This window comes from Carcharhinus amblyrhynchos, chromosome 1 (genome assembly GCF_965287045.1).
Source record: "Carcharhinus amblyrhynchos chromosome 1, sCarAmb.v2.hapA, whole genome shotgun sequence".
In the NCBI taxonomy this organism is placed as follows: domain Eukaryota; kingdom Metazoa; phylum Chordata; class Chondrichthyes; order Carcharhiniformes; family Carcharhinidae; genus Carcharhinus; species Carcharhinus amblyrhynchos.
Genome location: NC_137324.1, coordinates 153,200,925 through 153,218,459, shown reverse-complemented (window position 1 = coordinate 153,218,459; position 17,535 = coordinate 153,200,925). Strand labels below are relative to the sequence as shown.

The 17,535-nt window shown below is 40.1% G+C and overlaps 1 protein-coding gene across 1 annotated transcript in view; it reads right to left on the bottom strand.

The window, feature by feature from the left end:
- Positions 1-2,881: 2,881 nt before the first annotated feature.
- Positions 2,882-17,535, bottom strand: part of LOC145341908 (uncharacterized) — an 81,500-nt gene continuing 66,846 nt past the window's right edge. Inside the window, exons 8-10 of the mRNA XM_080186991.1 lie at positions 16,797-16,969; positions 7,263-7,428; positions 2,882-4,703 (exon numbers count right to left, since the gene is read on the bottom strand). Coding sequence (XP_080043117.1) covers positions 4,506-4,703; positions 7,263-7,428; positions 16,797-16,969 — 537 coding nt within the window. The 3' untranslated portion in view covers positions 2,882-4,505. The remainder of the gene's footprint in view (positions 4,704-7,262; positions 7,429-16,796; positions 16,970-17,535) is intronic.

Below are 17,535 nucleotides of genomic sequence, written 5' to 3'. Positions count from 1 at the left end.
CTTTGTGAGTGGAAAATCATGTCTCACAAATTTGATTGAGTTTTTTGAAGGGATAACCAAGAAAGTAGATGAAGGCAGTGCAGTTGATGTTGTCTACATGAACTTTAGCAAGATCTTTGACAATGTACTGCATAGTAGATTGTTGCACAAGATTAAATCTCATGGGATCCAGGGTGAGGTATCTAAATGGATACAAAATTGGCTTCTTGATAGACACCAGAGAGTCGTTGTGGACGGTTGTTTTTCAAACTGGAGGCTTTGATCAGCAGTGCCCCTCAGGGATCAGTGCTGGTTCCACTGATATTTGTCATTTATATTAATAATTTGGATGAGAATATAGGAGGAATGTTTAGTAAGTTTGCAGATGACACCAAGATTGGTGGCATAGTGGACAGTGAAGGAAGTTAATCTCTGATTGCAACGGGATCTTGATCAATTGGGTCAATCGGCTGACGAATGGCAGATGGAGTTTAATTTAGACAAATGCAAGGTGATGCATTTTGGTAGACTGAACCAGGAGCAGGACTTACTCAGTTAATGGTAGGGCGTTGGGGAGAGTTACAAAGAGCTCTAGGGTACGTGTTCATAGCTCCATGAATGTGGAGTCACAGGTGGACAGAACGGTGAAGAAGGCATTCGGCATGCTTGGTTTCATCAGTCAGAACATTGAATACAGGAGTTGGGATATCTTGTTGAAGTTGTACAAGACATTGGTAAGGCTAACTTGGAATAATGTGTGCACTTCTGGTCACCCTATTATAGAAAGGATATTATTAAACTAGAAAGAGTGCAGAAAAGATTTACGAAGATGCTGCTGGGACTTCATAGTTTGGGTTATAAGAAGAGACTGGATAAACTGGGACTTTTTTCTCTGGAGCCTAGGAAGTTGAGGACTGATCTCATAGAGGTTTATAAAATAATGCGGGGCACAGATCAGCTAGATAGTCAATATCTTTTCTGAAAGGTAGGGGAGTCTAAAACTAAAGGGCAAAGGTTTACGGTGAGTGGGGAGAGATACAAAAGTGTCCAGAGGGGCAATTTTTTCACACAGAGAATGGTGAGTGTCTGGAACAAGCTGCCAGAGGTAGTAGTAGAGGAGGGTACAATTTTGTCTTTTAGAAAGCATTTAGATAGTTACTAGGTAAAATGTGTATAGAGGGATATAGGCCAAATGCGGGCAATTGGGATTAGCTTAAGCATTTAAATAAAAAGGGCGCATGGACATGTTGGGCTGAAGAGCCTGTTTCCATGCTGTAAACCTCTATGACTCTTCTTATAGAGTGTGGAGGCTTTGGAGCTGTACGCAGAAGATTCATGACTGTGGTTACAATGATTTACAGTGATGAAGATCCTCAGTTATGAGGATAGATTGGATAAACTGGGGCAGTTTCTCCTTAGAAAACGAAAGGTTGAGAGGAGATTTGATGGAGGTGTTCAAAAGCATGAAGGGTCTTGGTGGAATAGATGGAGAAAAACTGTTCTCTTTGATGAAGGTCTTGAGGACCAGAGGACACAAATTTAAGATGAATGGCAGAAAAATCAAAAGCTAAATAAGGAAATGCAGAAAGTTGTTTGGATGTGGAATGCATTACATGAGAGGGTGGTGGAGGCAAATTCAATTGAGGCTTTAAAAGTGAAGGGAAGAAATTTGCAAGGGTACAAGTGAAGGTGGGGCTAGCATAGGGCTCTTGCAGAGAGCTATCATTGATTCAATGGCTGAATGGCCTCCTTTCCTGCTGTAACAATTCTATGATTATATAATACACAAATAAAATATCTCATTAAATTTGCCTTTAATTTTACTTCAACAATTGTCATTTTTCAAATGCATTGGCACATTGCATAGGTCACATATTATCAGAGTAAGGATATTTTCCAATCTAATTATTTCTCTCTGCACTGACAATCTCTTTCCACCTACAAAACAAAATCCAATTTTCTGTTAACTGAATTTTACATCAGGGTCATGTTATTACAGAACAATGTTGGAGATAATGACCAAGCACAACCTTAAAATTATACTGGAGCTCTCCCAGCCTTGCACTCTGGCAGAATATCCGGGAAAATGTTGCAAATTAGCTGCTATTATCCTGCCAAACAGCTGAAAACACAGATGTTAAGTTATTCATTATAAGGTGCTAAATATTTTTCAAAATTTTCAAAATGCATAAAACTCCCTTAAATGTTTTTCTACAAATCATCAATGCTGATCAGCAAATACAACAGCAAAACCCCAAGTTTCATTGTCAGTTTCAATATTATGAATAAAATAAAAACACCAGCAATTATTTTGATCAAGAGATGGATCATATTTCTGTATAGGCCTAATGCTGAAGTCATCATTTATTAAGGCATTAGATGAAAAATATATGATTCAGTAAGTTGAACCTTCGCTTTCTAAATCCACAAGATACACAGAGATCAAAATGCATAGACAATATGCCACTTCTGCAATCTGGTGATAAATGTGTGTACGATGCAGCTGGTTCCATAACAAAGTTTGAAATGGGTTTTAGTTAACTTCACAACTGGAGATATTTACTAAGTGATGCTGTTCTGCACAACATGTTCTATTTGCTATATTTAACAGATTTGTACTGAGTGATTGCAACTATTAAAAAGATATATTTTTGACCATCTTTGTGCTTTTATCTAAAACTGAAGAAATTTGTTGGAAATTGTGGTATCACTTTCTTGCTGTTACGATACACCAAAATTATAAAAATTCCTAAGGCACAGCGAATACAAAGTTTTGGTATGACATATATTAATAGGTAATGGCATGTCATATGGCTAGGTTCAAATGCCTCACCATTGCTTTAAAGTTGAGGTGTTACAATATATGTGCTTTTTTATTGAGCTCTGTGGAAAGTCTCATACAAATATTTGACATTAATTTTAACTTTTTCAGGATTAAAGTGTCAACTGGTATCTATTATATTCTCAAAGTTGAATACTATATTCACATATGATTTGCTAACACCTTAAACCTGTGCAAAGTATGGACATGATCATATTTTGTTTTCGATTAGACTGTGTCACATTGGAAGAAATGCAATGTACATAGCTGGCAAGAGCATCAGATGTGAAAGACTTGCTAACGGAGAAGGAGTCTATGAGTCCCATCCCCACTGTGCCAAAGCATATCTTTACATATATGAAATTTATGTACATATACACCTGATACTATCAGAATGAAATTAAAGTTTGAATTTCAGTAGTTTAGAACTTTGAAAATAATTTTAAAATAATTCAACTATCAAAGATTTCCACTGGTATCCAAATCATTGTGATGTGATCAGGATTATTATTTCACCTAAATAGCAAACTATTAGGAGATCAAGGTTTAACAAAATAAATTGCAATACCTTTTGGCTTAGGAACCACACAACCTTTCCTACTAAATTGACTTGTTCTAATGTTCAGTTCCTGAAACCTATCAACAGTGATTCCACGTGCTTGAATTCATCTTTAATGTGTGAAATATCTCCTGTTTGTTTGAAAATGTAGATATGATTACTATCGACAGAGGCATTTGTAATTTCCATTCTGTAGATTGTGAAAGCAAGCATTGAGCAAAATACACATGCTCCGAAAAATAATTCTCTGAACAAATAAAGTATACCAATCAATTCTCGTAGTTTACATTATTTCACAGAAGTTTTGTGTAGATATCGTAGCCCTTCACCCATACATATGGGTGCTATGAAGCACAATTGAAACAAGTAGCTATTTTCAATGCATAGTTAGAGAACAATATTCACTGTACGGCAATTTTTGCATAAATTGTAAGGCAGTCTTTGCCTAAATCCACTCTACATAGAAAGGCTAAAATTAGGTGGTAAAATGTGTAAAAGACAGCACTTGCATCACCAGTTCAACACGTGAGTAACTGCAATTGGAGGAATATGGAAATAACCCAATAACACTTAGTTGGTGGCATCGTATTTACAAAGAAAAACTTGCAAGGTTTACCTATGCTGACTTTTTGGAATTTCATAATGTCTGGTTCTATAGTATTGGTTTTTGTTTTTGCTTGACCTGTAAAAACACCAGACAGCTGTGCAGTGGACCAGGCAGCACTTAATTAAAACTAATAATACGAGGAAGAGAGAGCATGCAGTGCGCTGGATGATTGATGGGGAAGGCTTTCATTGTGCTCTGATTTTTATCAGCATAATGCTTCAGGTCGGAGATGAAAATTAACAAAGCAGTGTGCTTGCAATAGTGACCTACACCACTTTTTTTAATGGCCTATCCTCAGTGGTTTTTGGGTGAAGCACAGATACAAATGCATATTAGCAGCAGATTGACACTATGTGACCATAAGAAACCTCAATCCTCGTTCTCCTTAGCGGATTTGCTGTATGATGGTAACATATCTTTATATTTTCTTCTGAAAAAGTAGCAATTATCAGGATGATTTTCTAAAATAAAGGAATTATTGCTGCTTCCATTTTGATGAACAAAAATCTGATTCATTGGCGTAGTTTCTATGCTGTTACTCAGATGACACACAATTCATTCAGTGTGTTTAATTCATGTTCCCTCCGTGGCTCGATGAAGTGAAAAAATTCCATCAAATTCAGCTTAACGCCCCTGTTGAACGGGTTATGAAAGTGGCCATTTTCCTTGTAAAGATAACTATATCTCTTCTGGTTCATCTGTTCGTTTATTGTTATGTTAATTGTAGCTGTGTAGAACTGTAAACAATAACAATTAAATAACTTGTCAATAAGTAGAAGGCAATATAAATCCTGATGAGTTTATAAAACCTTAACATTCCTGAATTTTATTAATACATCATATATTGGAATTTAAGCCCTATTTTAGCAATGGTTTTGAAATGGCCGGACTAAATGCACAACTCAAATTACTGTGTTCCTTGTATAAGTGGAGGTAGAAAAATGCAGATTTTACTTGCAACCTCATGGTTATAGATGTCCTTCAGAATAATGGTGATAATGGAAAAGTGATCATTTTCCATTTTGCACCCAACAACATAAATATGTGTTTTTTGTTTAGAATTAATATAAATAGATGCAGTTGAGGGCTTCACTCCCAAAGCTCAGTAATGACAACAATATTTTAGTTTTGTCTGTCTTATTTATGATCCTTGAGCTATAGTTAGAGGGGCAAGAAAAGCTGAGAGTAACAATTGGAATGAAGTAAAATTGACGAGAGTCAGAAAACAAAGGAGAAAAGAGTAAATAGAAAAGCATCAAAAGGCACTGAGGAAAGAGAAGGGATTTGGTTTTATTATGACATAATCAGTATACCAAGTGTTTTTTTTTTGCAATTTGTACCAAAACAGCATGAGGATTTTTCAGGTGGTGCGGTATCCCTCTCAGCCACCTGGACAGTCAGCAAAAAATGCATCCCAGCCACTACTTGCTGCCAAGGAGCATTAATTAGCTGGAGTTGGGGCTTCCTCCATTTGCTCAGTACCACCTCAGAGAGCTGCGAGTTAATCAGGGAGGGCGGGAGAGGGAGTGGGGTGTTGATGGAGAAGCCAGGAGGAAGGGAGCACCCACAGTGGGGTAGGTTGGAGACATGTTTAGGCAGGGGGGAGGGATTGCCCAGCAGGGTGAGAGGATGACTTTCCAGGCTTTCTGTTGCTCCTGAATTCCTTGCACTTGCCTCAAAATTGAGGTTGGGTGGGAAACATCTCTTAGAATGTCTTTAACTGCCCACTTACAGGTCCCAATTGAGTTAAGGGTGCATGGTCTGGAATAGAGATGAAGTTAGACACTACCTGAAGCTAGTTTTGTGATCTATACTATTAAATAATGAGAACAGTATTGCAAAGGAGATACAGCGAACAGATATATCATACTTAACATGTGTGTGTATATAAACATAACAAATATATATGCCATTGAGTAGCTCATGAATTTTAATTGTTTTAACCAAGATAAACTCTAGAGGGCAACAAAGCTAAAATTAAGTGAAAGCCTGTACTATATCTGATTAATTTAACTGCAATACATAATCGTAGTGTGTAATATACAATTAATTTCTCTTAGCATACCGCTAAATAATAGCATTTCTAAAACAAAAAATTCTTTGAATTGCATTATGATTCTACAATTGAAATTGTGCAACCATAACTATCATTGAAGTAAAAATGCATCTGAGTTTTATTCATTATGTTAACCAATCATGATTGCTCTCACTTTATCATTAATGTTTCATGTCAGGCCTGGTCCAGTCCACTAGATCAGCAATAAAATATCACCATATTTAATCATTCAAAATTATTTCCTCTCTCATGTCTTCAATAGTTTAATGTTTGAAATAAATTAAGTACTAATCACATAGAACTCACAGCATGGTTACAGACTATTCAGCACAACCATTCTATGTTGGCATTTATGTTCCACATGATAGTCTTCCCACCCTACTTCATCGAACTCTAATAGAATATCCTTTGACTCATTTCTTCCTTGTGGACTTATTTTGTTTTTCCTTAAATATATTAATGCCATTCACCCCAACTACTTAGTGTGGCAGCACATTCCATATTCCAAGCTTGCCTGTATTGTGGCACAATGGTTAGTACCACCACCTTACCGCTCCAGGGACCCAGGTTCAATTCCAGCCTTGGGTGATGAGTGGAATTTGCATGTTCTCCCCATGTTTATATGGGTGTTCTCCAGTTTCCTCCCACAGTCCAAAGATGTGTGGGTTAGGTGGATTGGCCATGCTAAATTGTCCCTTAGTATCAGGGGGATTAGCAGGGTAAATATGTGGGGATAGGGCCTGTGTAGGACTGTTGTCAGTGCAGGCTTGATGGGTTAAAGGTCCTCTTTCTGCATTGCAGGGATTCTATGAAACACCCAGTTACACAGCTTTAAAAAATGTTCACAGCTGCAGTATTATTTTAAAGTTATTCCCATAATTAGCACCCTTTCCTAATCGAGGAATGTTCTTTCAGGCCTCTCTAACTGGTCTCTATAATATGTGTTAGATTGCCAAGTGTCAACTCTCTTCTGTGCTTCATCCTTCTCTGTCTGTGTGCAAAATGTCTCATCCATGTTGAGCTGCTCCAATTATTTCTGAATCATGCAGCAGTTAAGTTTGTGAAGAATAAGGAGCATAAATCCATTTTTGAAATCTACAGATCCCTGCTGGAGAGTTTTTGGGAAAGGTCAATGATGGTCAGATTGGTAGCCATAATGAATCTATCTTAATGGAGGAAGAATGAAAAAGAGAATTGGTAAAAGAAACATTGGGATCTGAAAGACAGAAACAGTACATACATAAATGCAGGTCATTATTCCTGAAATGACTGCAATAACAGACAGGAAGATGAAGCCGATTCCAATAAAAATGCTGCGACCCATCTCATTAAACCAGTCCCAAGCAAGGTAGACTCCCATCACACTATTAAGGCACATTGTAGCTAAGAAGCCCAAAAAATAAACCCTGTAAAAATAGTGACAAATAATTTTTGTGAGTAACATGCAAAATATGAACTTTAAATATATTTAATGCACATGCTTTGACAGGACTGAAACAAAATTAACCCCTCTCTTCTTGCGGTCATTTTCTTCTTTGTTTTCAGTCACTCCAACTGATAGCGAGTTCCAAAATCTCAGCATACACTGAGTGAAAAAGTTTCTCAAATTCACTACCGTATTTACTACTCATATTAATGACTGTTGGCTTAGGGCTATCATAATTTCAAAGATCTCTTCACACTCCCATTAGCGTCCTCTTTGGTAGATAAAAGACCATAAGCCTGCAAAAGTTGCCTAATAGTCATAACTATTCAGCTCTGGTATCACCCTTATAAATCTTCTTTGTCCCTTCACTAGTGCCTCTATATTCTTCCTGTAATAAGGAGATCCGAACTTGTCAAGTGCCCAAGTGTGGTCTACCCAAGATTATATACAAACATATTATAACTTCTCTGCTTTTCAATCATCATTTACAAATGAGTTCCAGTGCTTGGCTTCCATTTATTTGGCTTTGTTAACCTGGTTTGCTACTTTTCATGATTTGTGAATCTCAATTCCTTAGCTCCTGTACCATATTTGGGCTCTTATTTTCCATGTGATATGGGGCCTCATTATTCCTCCTACCATTTAATGACTCAGATTCCACTGTGCCATGGGGCAACAAGCTCCATAAATTCACTATGCTCTGCAAGAGTAGTTCCTCCTTCTCAGTTTTAAATCTACCCCCTCTCAATCTATACCTATGACCTCTTGTTCTAGATTGCTCCACATGAGGAAACATTTGGTCTATGTTTACCAATCCCTTTAAAATTTTATATACCTCAATCAGATCCCCTCTCATCCTTCTAAACTCCAGCAAGTGTAAACTCAAACAGTTAATCCCTCCTCATATGTCAACTGTTTCATCCCTGGAATCAATCTGGTGAACCTTCTCTGAACTGCTTCCAATGCCACCACATCCTTCCTCAAATAAGGAGATCAAAACTGGACATAATACTCCAGATGTGGTCTCACGAACATGCTAAACAATTGCAACAATACTTCCCCATTCTTATAATCCAGTCCTTTTGCAATAAATGCCAACATTCCATTTGCCATTTTTTAATTACATGTTGTACTTGTCTGAGCAGCCACATTTAAAACCGTGGATCAAATTTTTGTTTGGGTTTGGAGGTGCTTGTGTGCTCCTAATTAAGTGCTCCTAATTTTTTAGGAGGTGCTGTGTGGTCCCAATTAGGTGCTCCTAAATTTTTTTTTTAGGAGATCCGATTTTCCTCTATATTCCCAACCTCATGCCTTTCCACTGGTCAGCAAGGCCTAGACTGCAAAATACACACCCCCACTCCATTGATGTGGAGATGCTGGCATTGGACTGGAGTGCACACAGTAAGAAATCTCACACTACCAGGTTAAAGTCCAATAGGTTTATTTGGAATCATGAGCTGTTGGAGTGCTGCTCCTTCCTCAGGTGAGCGAAGGAGCAGTGCTCCGAAAGCTTGTGATTCCAAATAAACCTGTTGGACTTTAACTTGGTATTGTGAGACTTTTTACTGTGCCCACCCCCCTGAGGTTTGGTTCCCCATTTAAAATGGGGGAATAGGGGACATGGGTGGCTGATGAAAGTCAGATTTCCTGCGGGGTCTTGGGAGTCCATTAAAAGCACACCAGGAGAGTTCATAACGAAAATGAGAAGTCTGCTGAGATATCGGGAATATTTTGAATGGTAACTGTAAGATGTTTTAACACCTTCAAGTGTCACTATTAGGTGCTTTGTTGTAATGTAAATATGTTTGAATACAGTGATTAATCATGGGGATCTGCTCTTTAAAAGCAAGTTGCATTGATCAGAGTTGGGGAAATTCCTGGTTAGGTTCGAAAAATTGCAAATAACCAGGGATTTAAATTAATAATGAAATACTAACTGAGTGAAATTACCTTAGATTAGACTTACAATCTAACGGGGGAATAGTCTACATAAAGACACATATAAACAGAATAAGAGATTTAACTAAACATGAGATTTGAACAAATGTTTCTAATTTAGACATGTATATTGGATCTTTAAAAATGTACTGTAACTGTATGTTAAAGAAATCTGTGCACTTTAGCCAAAAACAGGTTGCCACAAAGCCAAATGGGTTAAGGGGCATATTGAGATGAACCAAATTCTTTCAGACAATGGAGCAACGGAATGTATAAATTCTTATTAACAGCAGTTACTGGCAGTAAGATCTTCTCGGCCCCTTCATGAATAGGGCAGTTCATGTTGTGCAGATAAAGCAGGTCTTCTCAGAGTCCCTTATGAATAGGATTGTTCACATTGTCCAGATAAAGCAGGTGGTCATAGAATACCTTATGAATAGAATTGTTCATATTGTCTAGATAAGGTAAGCATTTTCAGTCATGAGAATTTACATGTGTTTGGCCTGTCCATTGACATAAGCAAGAATTGACAGAAACCTTAACTTGCATCTTTGTAGCTAAGCGTTTGAGGTTGCTTAACCACAGAAGGAGGAACAATCAGCTTTTTGTATTTATTCACATGCATTACACTACTTTTTGAATGGAGAAAGCACCATAATGTAGTGAAAAATGTCACAGAATGTCCAGTCATTCTGTACTGTCACCTTTTCTACTGTAATTTAGATGGCTCAGGCTGATAAAAGAAATGTTTTTGATACTTGAAAAAGTCTAGCCACCTCTTCCATTATATTCTGTTTAACAAAAAAGTCACTTGAAAATAATCATAGGATCCTACAGTTCAGAAGGAGGCCATTTGGCCCATCGAGACAGCACCAACTCTCCCACAGAGAAACCCACCCAGGCTCTACCCCATAGTCCCACATATTTGCCCTGCTGATTCCCCTAACATACACATCTGGGACATGAAGGGCCATTTTAGCATGGCCAATCCACATAACCTGCACATCTTTGGACTGTGGGAGGAAACCGGAGGAAAATCATGCAGACATGGGGAGAATGTGCAAATGCCTGAGGCTGGAAGTGAACCTGGGTCCCTGATGCTGTGAGGCAGCAGTGCGAACCACTATGCCATCATGCCGACCCGGGAAATCTAATTGCTTGCACACTTATGTTGATTGACAGGTATTCTGTTTGAAATTGAAATGAATACCTTCTGTTCTTTCCTTCCCAGAGTGCAGTCTATTGTTTGGACATCTCTGGCCATTATCATTTCTTGACTGAGACGCAAGTATTAATGTTTTCAGCACAGCAAGTGCTCCATTCATCTGATAATGAATGAATGACAGTTTCAAGATGCTGTAGTAGCAGATTATTCTTTGATGTGGTTTATGGTTTTTCATACAAGTTAATAGGATTACAAGTATTTTTCTTTCAAATGACAATCACAATCAATGATAAGGAGGCTTATTTAGATGCCGCGAGGTTTTTTTTTCCCCCCAAGGAATGTAAAATATTTTCCATTGATAAGGATTGAATCTGAAAACTGTACATAGTGCATAATGGGTAAGGAATCAAGGAGGATACATGGAGTCATAGAGGTTGCATGGAGTGGCATGAGTGACCTGAGGGGGCATAAAAGTGGCATTGGTGTCTGTTATATATTTAAATGGTTGCAAATTGCTTTAAGAACTGATCATATGATTTGATTGTGATGCTATTAGGGTGTTGCACAGGCTACTGTTGAACATTCAGAAATAATCCCAAGTAGAAGAAAAAAACATTGTGGACTCTCACACTTTGAATATTATAAGACTGAGGAGAAGCAACAACAGGATTAAAGACTGAAGTGCATTGAGGGAAAGAACATAAGAACATAAGAACATAAGAAATAGGAGCAGGAGTAGGCCATCTGGCCCTTCGAGCCTGCCCCGCCATTCAATAAGATCATGGCTGATCTGTCGTGGCTCAGTTCCACTTTCCCGCCCTCTCCCCATAACCCTTAATCCCCTCTCTTATCAAAAACCCATCAACCCGCTTCTTAAAAATATTTAGCGAGGCAGCCTCCACCACTTCAACGGGCAGAGAATTCCAGAGATTCACCACCCTTTGAGTGAAGAAGTTCCTCCTCAACTCCGTTCTGAACTGCCCCCCCTTTATCTTGAGGCTGTGCCCCCTAGTCCTACTGTCTTTTTTGAGCGGGAAGAGTCTTTCCACCTCTATCCTATCCATCCCATTCATCATCTTATATGTCTCAATGAGATCTCCCCTCATTCTTCTAAACTCTAACGAGTACAAGCCTAGCAAGAAAATGGGTGGAAGCTCTCTGTGTGATGATGAAAGAAAGGGGTTTTTTCCAATCAAAAAAGGGTGAGATTCCAGGCAGTATCTGGCATATTTGAAAAGAAGGGATGCTTTACTGTATGGCTGGGGTCATTGGAAAAAAGAGTCAAAGGTCCCCAGGTAAAAAAATGAAGTATTGGGAAGACAGTACAAAAATATGTACTGAGTAGTCCCGGGTTGCTAGTGCCTGATGCATTTTTTGGACATACACGGAAGAAATTATGCCATTTAAAAGGTTACACCATGGTCAATGTAGAGGTGAGTGGACAAATAGTGGACTTGCCTCTCCATGTGATCCATGATAATTTTTCCATTTCTATTTGGGAAGTCACGCTTGGAAAAGATAAAGCTTAACTGGAGCGCTGTCAGCAGACTGGCTGCTGTAAAAAAAAGACCTAGCACCTTCTGTATAAACATAAGAGTATGTTCGACTCAATGAAGGGGGTTCAAGTGAAATTCAAGGTGAAGTCTAATAGTCAACCAAAAAGTCCCAAAGCAAGAACAATGACATATGCAATTTGTCCCAAGGTTGAGGAAAAATTAGTAGGACTTGTTAACACTGGTGTGTTAGAGCCAGTTACAATGAGTGACTGGGTTACCCCCCATCATGCCTGTCATGAAATCAGATGGTTCAGTTCATACATACATGACTTTAAAACAACCAGTGTTGTGTGCTGATCACTATCCACTTGCTTTAATTGAAGATTTATTTGCTGGGTTATCAGGTGTGTAGGAATTCAGAAATATTGATCTTTCATAGTTGCAGATGATTGTAGCCACTGAATCACAACCATTGCTTACCATCGTTACTCATTAAGGTCTTTTTTGTTATAAAAGAATGCCTTTTGGAAAAACATCCACACTAGCCCTATTCCCTATTCCAAAGATCAATGCATCATTATTTACATGGTCTCTCTGGTGTACAATGTTATCTGGATGATACTCTAATTATAGGGTCCAGATGAACAAGAGCGCTTGAATAACTTAGAAGCAACATTGGAATATCTTCAAGCACATGGTCTGCATATTAAGAAAGAAAAGTGTGACTTTTTCCAGACATCAGTCCAGTACTTGGATCATGATATTGATTAGTAAAAGCCTACATAAAGTATCTAAAAAGATGGATGCTATTTTAGAATCACATCTGATGAATGTGATGCAATTGAAGTTTTTTCTTGGATTAGTAAATTGTTATGGCAAATTTGTTCCTAAATCACCTGCATTATTGAAACCATTGCATAATTTGCTACGTGCAAAACAGTCATAGGACAGGATAATAGAATGTGAGAGATTATACAAGGATATCAGAGATACTTTGCAGGAGTCTGAAGTATTGGTCCATTTTAATCTGAAGGTACCATTACTGTTTGCTTGAGTTGCTTCACCTTATGGAATTGGGACAGTAATTTCACAAATTATGGATGGGATCTTCAGCCTGTATCCATCATCCATGGATTGGCGGCAGGGCCTCAAAATGCAGTGAGCCCCTGCAAATCTCTCTGATGAGATTGTGACTTAGGATTTTCGCTGCCCCTTGCTGGTGACTTGGTCGGGTTCATGCCCACAATGGAATCTGGGGATGCTGACAATGGCTGTTTTTAGGGGAATGGGGGAGGAGGGTTGGGGGGTTCCAGCAGTGACTGGCTGGGTAGGGTTGTTGGGAGGAGAGTGGCCTGATGTTCAGGGGGAAGAATGGGGGGGGCGGGGGGGCAGCACTGACTGCTATGGTGGGGAGGAGGAGGGGGCGAGAAGTGCTAACTCTGATCAGTGGAAGGGGTGGGAAGAAAAGTGCTGACTCTGATCTGTGGTTGAGGGTTCGGGGAGAAGGTAGTGTCACCTCAGATTAGGATGGGTGGAGCCCGAGACCTCTGAGGTGGGCTGGGGGTGGAGATCATTCATGTTCTGATCGGACTGCCCTTTAAACGTGGCACCCTGTTCTCAGTGCAGCCAGGATTTGCCAGCCTGTTTAGGCTCCACCTCTCCACATGACACCGTGAAACTTGCCCAGCTGATTTATTTTGATAGAGCTAAGATCTGGAGAGAAACTGACCTGTTTCTTTTGCTGTTCTTCTTGCTGGAACCAACATTGTGCCAAATTCTGGTAAGATCGTCCCCAGTGTCTCTACCGTCTTCTCCCTAGCTAATTTTAGTAACTGTAAATATAAACTATAGCATTTATCCTCTGTAAAGTTTGACTAGTTAACTGATAATCTTCCTCTTTTCAATCTTGAATACTTGTTATCATTTTTATTTGTTCCTTTTAATGCTATGTCCACCCAATTATCCTCTTTGGTAAATACTGAGGCAATGGAATTAATCATTGGGCCTTATTCTCCCCTCCCGACGCACACATTTTTGGCATGTCAGGATGAGAGAATCACATGTTGGCCATTTTGCGGGATTCGCGCATGCATTCCCGATGCATGCGCATCTCTCACAGCCGGAGAACAAGTGCAGTCGGGACCGTGCTGGAAACCGGTGGGAAGAGAGGTAAGTAATTCAAATCTTTTTTCTCATGTATTTTAAATCTCATTCTTGGGCCCAGCACAGAACCTCCAGGCCCGATAGCATCTCCCACCTGCCAGTGGTATTTCATCCCAGCAGGGTTTAGAGTGGCTCCATACTTTACTGGGAACTAGCGGGAGACCCCACCGGAATGAAGGGGGTCAATTGGGCCACCCAGGGGGTCAGGCGGTGGGGCTGATGTCCCTTGAGCATGGGCATGCTGGCACTGCCCAAGGGACAAATTGCCTATGTTCAGGGGGCACCATGGTACTGCCCAGTGCTTAGTGCCAAGGGCTGGGGCCAATGGGTGGGGTCTAGGGGGCAATCGGGAGGGTGGGAGGTTCCTGCTGTCACTCTGGGTTGGAGGGAGGCCAGTGATCATGACGGGCTGGGGGGGCTGAGGGGTCTGCCTCCCGAGGAGGGGTCTGCCTCGCATGGCGGGGTGGTGGTGGGGATCACCATTACTAATGGGGGGAGGGCTGAAGATTTCTTTACTCAGGCACGGGTTGGGAGGGTAGCGTTGGGGCTGACGCGGGAATGCTTGTGTAGGCCATGATCCAGCCTGGGGGGGGGATGGCTGGATGGGCAGCACTGCGGGGTCCTGAGCTGGCCAATGAATGAGCTGGCCAGCATACTGCAATGTGACAGATTGGGGCCACCACATATGCACTGAGTTCCAGAATTGTCAGATGTTGGCATGAATAGACCCCGCTCCCTGAGCTTTTAATAATATTCACGATTGTGACCTCTGCATTGCACAGAGTGCAGAGATTCGGGTCTGAAGATGAACTGAAAAACAACAGTGATTTACACCAGTTTTCTTGCCAATTCAACACTTTTGGGAGAATTGGGCCCAACATGTCTGCTTTTCTTCTGTTGTGTGCTGAGAACTTACCTTATGCATCCTTTAGTAGCCCTAATGATAGCCCTTTTTTTGTTATTTGTATGCCTGAAGAATAGATTAGTTTTTTTATGTCTTGATAATTTCATTTCATAATTCCCTTTTTTCCCCTTGTTTAGGTTTCTTTCCTATCCTCTTTGGCAGTAAAGAGGATGATAAAAGGGAGTACAATGTACTGTATGTATGCATTTTCCTCTAGTTTTAATTTTGTGCTTACCTCCTTAAGCATTCACAATATTTCAATGTGGATAATTTGCTCTTTTAGGCACATTATATTCTCCTGAACAGTTCATCTTTAAAATATTTCCCACTACTGTTCAATCTCCTAGTTTGCCATTTTTTCCCTGTTCTGACATTCCAATCTCAACTCAATTTTCTCCATGGAGGAAATTGTAGGAAAAACACCACAACCCTCCCCTACCCCCACCACCAACACCATAAGAACATTGGTTCTCTATAGAATGATCAATAGAAGCTGTGAGAGTAGGGTCTGAGTTTTTAAAGATCAGCTTTGGGATCAGAGAAAGGTGGGCCTGCAACTTGGTGTGTCAGTGTGGAATCAAAACCATTTTCAGAGGGGTCAGGTTGGTCATATATAGCACCAGCCCATTACTGGTGGGCAGCCAATTTAGACAAAACTGTAGCATTGATGGGATCTATTAAGACCTTGTTCCTGTGCTTTCAGGGATCTCCAGGCATCTGGGCAGTGCCCATTGATTTGGAATATACCCAACTCAATGTAGTGGGGCTGAGGTCAATGGGAAAGGGGTGTGTTTTAACCTGAAAGGGAGCCAACTCCATCAACAATGATGGCTGGACCACAGCTGCAGCTGTTAGTTGTCCTTCCATTATAATGGACAAGTAGCTGTAGCCATTTTAAAAATGGAACAGGCTTACTTGGTCTTCTTTCTCTTGCTCACCATTTTCAGCTCTGGAGGGTGAACTGCCAATCTGAGCACTGGAGGGCCTCCAATTGGTCCTCCATCCTCAGGAGCTCACCTGCCATCTCTATTTGGATGTCCATTCCTGCATCTTGGCCTTTAATTATTGAGGTGAGCATGTCTGGAACTTGCAGTGTGGGGTGGGGACCCAGAACTGGTTTCCATGTTGAGTTCCCACTAACCCCACCACCCCCCACCCCACCCCAGTGAAAACTGAGCCCTAAAAGTTCAGGACTCTGATATTCACTGACCCCTAAGGTTTTGGGATACATTAACTACTGGCAGACTGCATCTGCTGCCTACCTGACAGTGTCGATGGCAGGCCCTATGAGCTCTCAGTCTCAGCAACGTCAGATTGTTGGGGAATGGATGAAGATTTAGAACCTTGATCCCTGGATAGGAGGAGGGGGCAGAGGTTGGGTTGGGGAGGGTTCCTGGAACAGCAGTGGCCAGATCGATTTGGTGCAACCTGGAGGAGCACCAAATTGGAAAAGAAAGGTAGTGGGAAAAAAAAGCAAGAGGATGGAGGGTAGAGAGGAAGAAATATGGATAAGAGAGCAGATGACCAAGGAGAAGGAGGCTAGGCAGGGGAGAATATTTTTTAAATTCAGATTCAACTTTTTAAGTAAACCAAAAATCACAAATAACCAAATTTTGTACATCACATTTTACATAAAATGATATACACATTTAAAAAGTATAAGTGAAATTAAGATTACTTACCGGTTTCTGTAGCCGACATCATTATAGATGTAAGGGCAATAATGGTCGAAATGCCCCACACAGCGATTAGTTACATGACAATGCTTGGACCGAAGAGGCTTCACAAGATGGCATGTGTGGCAAAGCCGACTTAGAGGGTTCTTTCCTTGTTTCCAATCATCGGAATGAACTGCCTGAAAATACAGATATCAGTAATCACGCCACCAAAAACAAATATCGATAGAAGCTTCACAATAAATTGGAGAAGGTTGTAAATACAGAGCATTCCCACCAGCATCTGTAGGGAGAATGGACAGATTAATGTTTTGGATTTAAGGTCTTTCACCAAGACACTGTAACAGGTCTTTTCTCATCACTAATGCTGACGGAATTGCTGTGTACTGCCACTACTTTGTTTTTGTTTCAGACTTTCAACAATTCTTGTTCTTTTATAGAAAATAACAGTTTTCAATTTTTGTGCTGATAGAATCTAATTTTTTCTAAAGTGACATTCAGCATGACACAGAATACAGTGGATATTGAATTAAAAGATGCTGTAAACTTTGTGTTATCCAGCATTCCCCCAACCGGAATTATCCAGCAACTGGAATTGCTGTTGATTTGATATTTCCCTTAAAGCTGGTTACTTTCAGTGTTCATATAACAGTTTGTAAATGTGCAGAAAATTTTAGGCTTTGCATTGAAATTATTAAATGATTGGGTCAGTTTTGGCTATTGTGCCTGAACAAAGATTTCGCAC